This window comes from Oryza glaberrima, chromosome 8, assembly GCF_000147395.1.
Source record: "Oryza glaberrima chromosome 8, OglaRS2, whole genome shotgun sequence".
NCBI classification, from domain to species: Eukaryota; Viridiplantae; Streptophyta; class Magnoliopsida; order Poales; family Poaceae; genus Oryza; species Oryza glaberrima.
The window spans coordinates 108,914-118,471 of record NC_068333.1 but is presented as its reverse complement, the minus strand read 5'-3'; the positions used below and the strand labels follow the sequence as shown (position 1 = coordinate 118,471).

At 43.1% G+C, this 9,558-nt stretch overlaps 1 protein-coding gene across 1 annotated transcript; it reads left to right on the top strand.

The window, feature by feature from the left end:
- The first annotated feature begins 970 nt into the window (after positions 1-970).
- LOC127782785 (uncharacterized) lies at positions 971-6,799 on the top strand. The gene is made up of 14 exons (XM_052310053.1): positions 971-1,367; positions 1,629-1,774; positions 2,286-2,389; positions 2,512-2,578; positions 2,806-2,898; positions 2,978-3,142; positions 3,241-3,381; positions 3,473-3,550; positions 4,577-4,689; positions 4,780-4,840; positions 5,463-5,630; positions 5,722-5,823; positions 6,291-6,380; positions 6,462-6,799. The coding sequence occupies exons 1-14, from the start codon at positions 1,091-1,093 to the stop codon at positions 6,522-6,524; spliced, it is 1,668 nt and encodes a 555-aa protein (XP_052166013.1). The 5' UTR covers positions 971-1,090; the 3' UTR covers positions 6,525-6,799.
- The last annotated feature ends 2,759 nt before the right edge of the window (positions 6,800-9,558 follow it).

Here is a 9,558-nt window from a genome sequence, read left to right as displayed (position 1 = left end):
TGATTACACAACCGGGACTATAAACAGTTGCGAACCGGGGCTAAAGTCCCTTTCTCCATCAGCGAGTTTGAAAAGCGTACTAATAAAAATCGAGAAGTAGCTAAGCTGAAATAGCTGAAAAGAATACAACCTAGGGCATGCACTAGGGTAACTCTATTCACTGCTTGCATGTTTTGCAAACGTGACGGTGCGAGTGATTAAATTACCTTGTGTTGCCTTGTAGCTACTCTCTGACACTCTATCTCTCCATATCGTCACTAGATTATCGTGGTGACCCAATGTTTGTTGTTTATAGAAAAATAATTAGGAAAAAGTATATATAACCGTTATTGGGGTTGGTATACTTAACCCCATGAAGTATGGAAACTGGATCAAATAACCTCCTAGAGTGGTTTTATAGGTAGTTTTAGTATGTAGGTGGTGACGTGGTATTTGTTTTGCTTTCATGGCACAAATATTAGTCAATTAAATTTAAGTTGGCCCACCAACTTCTTCTCATTGATTGACATGGATAAAAGTTTCATAGTAGTACCAGTAATGTATATTATTATCAAGCCACTTTCACTTGGGAAAAATAATTACTTAACCGATTCTCTATCGTTATATCCATTACCCTCCGTTTCACGTGGCCAAAACCATCGCCACATCATCGCGTACATAGGGAAAACCACATTATGGGTTATTTAAACTGGTTTTTATATTTTAAGGGTAAAACATATGGTTTCATTTAAATAAAAGAAAGTATTGGTTCCATAATTAGCGAGGTTAAGTAAACCAATCTGAATACTTAAGGAGACTTTTTTTTTCAAAATGATTAACATATACAAAAACAAACTGTTTTAATTTAATATTATAGACGTTAATTATATTATTGTAAGAGCAATTCCAAAGAAAAACATGTTTTGAAATGAGAGGAGGAAAGAAGAAGAAGAAGAAAGACTAGTGCAATCTAGAAGCCTTTCAACGGGGAGGAGAGAGAGGGTAAAATCCGGGGAGTAGGACTAGACTACTACTACTAGTACATGAGATCGATCGATCGGCATCTGCATCTCCGCCCCCGCCCCCGTGGATCTGAAGCGGCGGAAGAGGGATGTCGTCGTCGTCTCCCTCCGGCCACCTGCTCGCCTCTGTCTCCTCCGCCCTCGCCGTCCTCCTCCTCCTCCTCGCCTGCGTCGAGCTCGGCGACGCTGCTGCCGCCGTCGGAGTCTACCGCCTCATCCAGTACGACCTCGCCGGCGCCCCTCTCGGCTCCCGCGCCGCTGCCCTCAACCACCACGCCGCCGCCCTCCCTCTCCCCGCCGCCGCCGACCTCTCCCGCTCCGCCCTCGTCGCGCCGCTCCTCGATCTCCCGCTCGCCTTCCTCCGCGGTACATCCCTCTCCTCTCCTCTCTCTTCTACAATTAATAATTGTTACCCACCTTAATTCCCTTCTCAAGTCAATTCTCCATCTCATCTCATCTTGCTTAGTATTACCGATCCTTCCTCTAATTTACTCTCTACACTAGATAGATAGAGATCGGATCTCGTCTACCATGAGCTCACCTCTGCTCTGTTTGGCGTGCGCTGTTTGCTTTAATGGTCTTTGTCACTGATGAACTGCTGCTCAATTTCATTTACATCATACTCAGACTACTTGGCGGACAAAAAATATCTGGGAGGCTTGCTCATTCTACTGCCTAAAAAACTAAACCATGAACCCAACAATGAAGACAAGGGACAAGTAAAGGCTTCTCTGGCTGAGCTGGAACAGTTGCTCTTGCATCAACAAGTGCCAGTAAGTCTTAACTTTCTCTCTCATTCATCATGCAACCAATTCAATACTATTCCATACTCCCTTCTTTCCTACACTTACTTGCCAACTCTTCTTATGTTTTACCAATTCGGTTTGTAATTACATACAGTTTTGGTTTCTTCGAGGCAATATTTTCAGCCGTGCTCCCTTATCAATTGATTGCTAAATGGAGTAGGCATACCAACAGCAGCCACAAATTGCACCAAAAACTATAACCTATTAAATGCTTAATCAGTGTGCCTGATGAGCTCTACAACCACAAATTACCTTACACTGGAGATAGTATCTGCTCCATGTAACAACACTACAAATATGCACATATGGTCTCAGTTATATGTATGACTGATACGTTATATCATCCCCCCTACGAATTAGTTTCATTCCAAGTGTTTTCTTCATGCTATCCATTATTTTCTACTCCACATATGTCTTGTCCCCTCTTTGTTTAATAACTATTCTATAGTAGCTAACTTATTTCCATTACTCCGTGCAGTATCCGGTCTACTTCGCTTTCCAGGATGACCACTTTGATAACCTGCTGGCAGATATACGTAAAATTGCCTCTTCAGGTCAGCCAGCCTCAGCAACAACAGGAGGGTAATACAAGAATAAGAAATCGAGCCTACTTTAGCGTGTCTGGCATGTTGTACTTTCAACAGTATAACATGATACTACACTGCATGTTGCCTTCTTTTAATTGCCTTTGTCTGCATTTGTAGTTACAAGCTTGTCGTGTCTACGCCGGAACCTAGAAAAGTGGCATCTCCGACCATTTCAAATATCCAGGTACCCTCCTCGTACCATTAGTTTACAGTTTGGTTCAGTGTTTATTGTTTGATTTTTATCTACATTATACTTTAATGTATCGATCCTTTTCTCTTTCGGAGATGACTGGATAAACCATGGCCCTGTGGCTATTTGTTGGAAGTGATTGTTCCAGCTGATATTTTACTAAAGTAATACTGTTTATCTGTGAGAACGAACATACCTGAGATGAATACTTTGATCTGCAGGGATGGTTACCTGGATTGAAAGGAGAGGGTGAAACTGAACAACTTCCAACTATTGCCATTGTTGCAAATTATGATACTTTCGGTGCTGCACCAGTACGTCTTCGTGAAAAATGTTTCTAGTGCCTTCTTTAATATTCTTCTAGATATTTTGCATAAATGCATATTTTCTCAGGCACTTTCTGTGGGAAGCGACAGCAACGGGAGTGGAGCTGTGGCTCTTCTAGAGATTGCAAGACTGTTTTCACGCCTCTATTCAAATCCTAAGACCAGAGGCAAGTACAACCTTCTGTTTGGCTTAACATCTGGTGGACCCTACAATTACAATGGAACTAACAAGGTTAGTTACTCTCTTCAGTTTTTTTTTTAAAAAAAATCTGCTTTGTGGCATCTGTTTTTATCAACTCATGGCTGTATCTTTTTTGAATTTTGGTACAGTGGCTTAGAAGTTTCGATCAGCGTGTGCGTGAGAGCATTGACTATGCAATTTGCTTGAACAGCGTTGGTTCCTGGGACAATGAACTCTGGATGCATGTGTCAAAGCCACCAGAAAACCCCTACATTAAACAAATCTTTGAAGTATGTTGACCATTTCAAGCATGTTGGTGCATAACAGTTATTAGTTGTCAAGGGCAGTCACTTTTACACCTCTGAATTCTTTTGCTTTCAGGATTTCTCTGATGTCTCTAAAGAGATGGGTGTTTCAGTTGGAATCAAGCACAAGAAGATTAATGTCTCAAATCCTAGGGTATGCACTTGTCACCTTTTTAAAGAGTATATATTACCATTAGTTCTGATTAGGAATGGACATGGTGATGGTACCCACATAATATATTTATGATCCTTATAGATTTTACTACATTCAATGCAATGTGTTACATGTCTATCTGTTGGACTCTGTTGTCAACACGGCACTCTAATATGTACCAGAAGTATTATCAATTGTTGATGATGTTAAATACTGTACATATTGCTTTTAATTGTCATGTAGGCTAGTATTGGACTGTTCATCATAGTTTTTCTTACTCAAATGGAACTGAATGATGGATGAAAACCTTGTGGAGGTGCATACAAAAGAAACAGAATTTTTCCACGAGAACTTTTGTGAAAGCTCATCGTCTTAAATCAAATTTGACTCAGAAAAGATTGCCACAAGAGAGACCTCATTAAAAGAAAAATGTATTCTAAGGGCCCCTGTGAATTTTTTATTTCTTCCTGCAGTGCCATTACATGGTTTTATTTGTTTGGCCCTCATATTAGCTTCCCTTGTTCGACTGTCTGAATGGTTCTTAGTTCATATGTCCTAAGTATGCATAATTAAATATTTATTCTGCCCATTGTTTTCTCAACCCACTGATTTGTAACAGCAGAACTTTACTAACTTGCCTGTTTCATGACCATCACAATCCTCACAACCACTATTGCATTTATGCATCATACTGTGCAATCTTCAGCACATAGTATGTACCAACATACTAATTTAGTTTGCAACTTTGCATATCTTCTGCTGGATGATTTGCTCCTTTTAGCATAGTAGTAGCATGGCATGGAATAAAAAAAAATGCATGATCAAGAATTAACTGGTAATTGGCATAAGGGCCAGTTTATAAATTAGTTCCAAACAAGATAATATCACTGGATGTTATCCTTGTTTACTACCTACCAATTTTGAAGATGTAATTTTGGAACTGTATTATTTGGACTGTTCAGGGGTCCTATTATATTTAGTCTTATGTTTGTAGCTTGCCAAGTAACATGCTTTCAAAACTTCCAGGTTGCGTGGGAACATGAGCAGTTCTCAAGATTTAGGGTGACTGCACTAACACTTTCGGAATTGTCCTCTCCTCCTGACTTTTTAGAAAGCACCGGTGGCCTTTATGACACTAGGTAAAGCACTTATAATGTTTTCCTTTTACATCATTAATTTATGTGTCCATTTTTTCTAACCTTTTGTTTGTATTTGACTTTTCACTGCAGAGAATCAGCAGATGCTGAGTCAGTAATTAGAACTGTCAGATTAGTTTCTGAAAGTCTTGCGGTAAGCTAAATCATTGCTTGTAGAAGTTCTTCATTTTGCTTTATACACTAGTTCATTGATGATGTTTGTTTTATTATTTGTTCTAACATGCCCCCCTTGGGTCAGTCTATTATATACAGCTGAAATAATTTTAGAGAATGTAGGTTATTTCAGTATTGTATATTTACATTTATTATTGTTTTCTGGATGATCTGTACTGTTTGTGGGTTTCTGCTGTGTAAGAACTTGCAAAGCTGATCAGTGGTTACTTGTTTTAGATTCTAGTTGTTGCTTGAACCTGGTAAGTGCTTTTATTCTGATTAAAGAATAGTTTGACTGTCCCTGTGGCATGTAGGGTAGAGTGTTCAACTGATTTCCCACTTTGCATAAAACTTACTGTGTAGCTTTGTAAAATGTCAATGGAGAACCTCACATGGTTATGATGGTGCATCAGTTTTACATGCATATTACAATGCTTTTCTGTTCACGCTATTTAGGTTGCATTCTTAAATGTGATAAACACAGGGCATCGTGGCTTCAAAATAGCTACTATGATTAATGAGTGATATTAAAGCTGACTAGTTGCCTCTTTGCCTTTCTGAACTGAAGTTGACCAGTTCTTATATACTAATTCCATTTACAGAGACACATCTATGGACTAAAAGGAAAGAATATTGATGTTTTTGCGGAGAACAGCAGTTTAGCCATCAACCCTCACTACATCCAGTCCTGGTTGGATCTTTTATCACGAACACCACGGGTTGCACCGTTTCTTCAGAAGAACGATCCCTTTATAGCAGCCCTAAAGAAGGTTCGTTTGCCTTCTATCAAATAGAGTATTCATCTAGTTCACCTAGTTCGTAGTTTTCTTGCAAACCATGACATTTCATGCCCTGTTGCAGGAACTATCTGAGCACACTGCTGATGTCCACGTTCAAAGCGATGTTCTTGATGGCATGTTCACTTTCTATGATGCAACAAAGGCAACTCTAAATGTATATCAGGTAAGTGTTTAGGCTTTGTGTCATTTGTTCACGTTTGAGTAGAACAATTAAACCTTGCAGCAGAATGGTCTAATAAGCTTATTGTGAAGAGCATATGCCCTGCTTTGTGATTCCTTATTTTTATGCTCGTCCGTCTCAAAATATAGCTACTTATGCCTCTTTTTTGGAGGGATTAAGGCTGAGATTGGAAATGGTTGTGATTGATTAAGATGAGAAAGTAGGTGAAGAATTAAATCAGGGATAGTTGTGATTGGTTGAGATGGGGAATTAGGTCGAGAAGTACATTATGAGAAATTTGAATGCTAGATGTAGCTATATATTGAGACAGAGGGAGTATTATAATATTCTGCTCATGTATTCTGTTATGAATTGCTTAACAGCAACAAAGAATTCATTTTAAAGGGACTTATGCAAGATATGAACACATTGAAATATTCTCATACATTCTTCGAATTATCAATTCACAGGTTGCAAGTGTTACTTTTGATTTACTGTTCCTTCTGGTGATTGGCTCCTACCTAATTATTCTCTTCAGTTTCCTAGTAATCACTACACGGGTATGTATCATTTCAAGCCTTCAAATATAAGACAGGAAGCTTTGTTTTTCCTGCAGTTGAGAATTTATTTTTTTTAATCAGGGTCTTGATGATCTCATCAACATATTCCGGCGACCACCATCACGCAAGGTCAAGGGGGCATAATAGAATAGATTGTGCTTTGTGTATTAGTATCCAGGAACGCTGCTAGTTAGAAGAGCTAGACACCAGGACGACAGGCGAGACGACCCAGCTCTCCACAGCAAACAGACTTGTAATTTCAAAATTTTCATGTTCGATAGCCAATGTGAGTGGCTTCAGATACTGCAAGGCAGAAACATCACGAATTTTGACTGATGAAGCTGCATTTTGTTTTATGTTATTTTTGCTGGTGCTCGCCATTTTGGCTACCATGGAATCAAAGGGCCTCTTTTGCAGAATTATCGATCCTGTCTGTGGGCGGGCTCAAGATTTAGAGGTTGGGTATTCGAAATAGGTAAGGGGTAAAACAAATTTACACCCAAAAGTCTAATAATTGGTTTGTGTAATATCATATACAAGTAATATATTATATGCATGTAGCCCAAAATTATATACTTAAAGTTCATTAAAAAATTTTAAGTGTTAGCAAGACCATGTGTGATAGTGTATGACTGCTGCACTGCTACCTGCTTGTTTTGGGCTGTTTACCTGCCGGTTCTGGATTGTTTAGGGGAATAAGTTCATCCAAGGTCCCTTTTTATACTTGTCAACGAATTTGATTTTCATCCTTCAACCACAAAATCAGATACAACGGGTCCCTCAACTATCAAAACCGGTGCAATATAAGTCCCATGGTGGTTTGGGTGGCGGTTTTGGCTTACGTGGCGCCTATGTGGCTAAATTGATCCGGTCTTCATCTGACGTGGCATCGATGTGGCATTGACGTGGCAATTTGATTTGGAAATTAATAAAAAGAGTGACCCCACATGTCAGCTACACCAAAAGAATTAATTAAAAATGGTGGGGCTCACGTGGGCTCCACTTGTCATTCACTCCCCTAATCTTCTTCCTCCTCTCTCTCCCCATCTCCCCTCTCCTCTCTCCAGGAGCTGGCGGTTCGGCGACGCGGCCGGCCAGCGGCAGCGGAGCCAGGGATGACCTCGGAGACGAGGACGCCGGGGAGTTGCGCCTGGACGGGGACGCCGACGGTGATTGTTGTTACTGGACTCAGAGTTGGTGTTGTTGTTGAGCTCACCGTGGTAGGAGCTGAGAGTGGGAGAGGGAGAGATGGGGCGGCCGCTGTGCTGCGAGAAGGCAAACGTGAAGAAGGGGCCATGGACGGCGGAGGAGGACGCACGCCAAGCTGCTAGCGTACACCTCCACCCATGGCACCGGCAACTGGACCTCCATTCCTCAGCGAGCAGGTCTTGAAAATCAACGATATCGCCGTTGCTGCTGATGGGATCGAGCTTGAGGTGCATTTGATCATATCAGATCAGATCAAAATATGGTGTTTTTGTTTATCTCTTCTTTTGCCCTTTCGGCGATGCGGCGTCAAGGGAGGTTCGGCGGCCGGCGACGCCGCGGCGACCCCCCGTCCGACCTCCTCGCCAGCGTCGAGTCGGTCGCCTCCGCCACCTCCCGCGGCATCCACGTCTCCAAGTTCTCCGTCGGCTTTCCCTGACGACGAACCGGACTCCGGCTTCTTGCCCGACGACCCGGACCTCTTGCGCAACCGCCCCGTCCCCGACCGGCTCCTCGTCGTCTCCGCTGGCGTCGCCGCCAACCTCCTCTTCGCCTTCCTCATCGTCTACACCCAGGCGCTCACCGTCGGCATCCCCGTCCAGGCGCAGCTCCCCAGCGTCCTCGTCTCCGAGGTCATCCCTGGCTCCGCCGCCGCCGGCCGGCCGGCCGCGTCGCCGAACCGCCAGCTCCTGGAGAGAGGAGAGGGGAGATGGGGAGAGAGGAGGAAGATGATGAGGAGAGTGAATGACAAGTGGGGCCCATGTGGACCACACCATTTTTAATTAATTCTTTTGGTGTAGCTTGAACGCGCAGAGATGTAGCCTAGAGGGGGGGTGAATAGGCTTTCCTGAAATTTTCTCAACAATCGCAGCGGTTAAATTAACAGGGCCCGGAACCTCCTGGTGAAGAACACCGGAACTTCCTGGCAGTGATGAGCAGCCCGGAACTTCCGGAGTTCTTTGTCACGCCCCGAACTAGTCTCGAGCGGAACTAGCCCGTGACGCTCCAAATTAACCTGTTAATCGATAACAGTCCCAGGAAACAGTGCTGGTATCACAGGAAGACATAATATCACAGCATCAGAGGTCTCTTTATTATAGAGTAGGAGTACAGTCATGTTGGGCTGCGGACAGATCCCGAGCTCACAACTGCATTACAAAAGGGAAGCGGAAGCCAAGACTTGGACCAAACATCACAGGCGCGACTTGGGAATTAGGCCGAAACCCTAAAACTCATCATAGCCGGCTTGTTCCTGGAAGAACTCCTCGTCAGCGGGATCCGCTTCATCTTCTTCAGCAACTGGGGGGGATTATTTATATAGAGCAAGGGTGAGTACGGGAGTACTCAGCAAGCCATGGGAAATAAGTGTTTAATGCAGGCTTCAAGGAAAGGCTGTTGTTTTTGCAATTGATTTTATTTGAACTCTTTTCTGAAACAACTAAGTGAGTGCTTCTCAAATGACACGGATGAGACAGTGCGTCTCGTCCGGTCGGAGTATGTGCAATGTATCAGTCTTTTGAGTTGATTAAGATTGGCACCCGGCCAACAGCTTTCAAACGGCCACCCGGGCCTGGCTGATCCCATCAGCCGCAGATTTTCCAAACATCAATCCCGAACCACATCAGCAAATTTCACAAAGCAGTAGTCAAACAAAACTACGCTAGGAATCACCTCACATCCGCCCATGACCGTGGGCACGGCTGTTCAAACAGTTTAATAACCTCTGCAGAGGGGGTACACTTTACCCACACGACATTACTAACCCGGATCATCCAGCCCGTGCAGAACGGCCACGACTAGAGACCTTAAGGCTTTCATGACAAGGCATTTCGAAAGCCGACACAGGTTCACCATATGCCAACGAGAGGAGTCCCAGACCAACACCAGATTAGGTCTCAGACCATACTGTGCCAGGAAGCCCAGGGGTCCTCCCCGACACCACCCCGGCGAATCCACATGTCTCTTGGCATCA

Coding starts and splice junctions, on each gene's coding strand:
- LOC127782785 (XM_052310053.1), top strand. CDS start 1,091: ATGTCGTCGTCGTCTCCCTCCGGCCACCTGCTCGCCTCTGTCTCCTCC. Junction 2,899..2,977: donor ATACTTTCGGTGCTGCACCA/GTACGTCTTCGT, acceptor ATATTTTCTCAG/GCACTTTCTGTGGGAAGCGA. Junction 3,382..3,472: donor ACATTAAACAAATCTTTGAA/GTATGTTGACCA, acceptor TTTTGCTTTCAG/GATTTCTCTGATGTCTCTAA.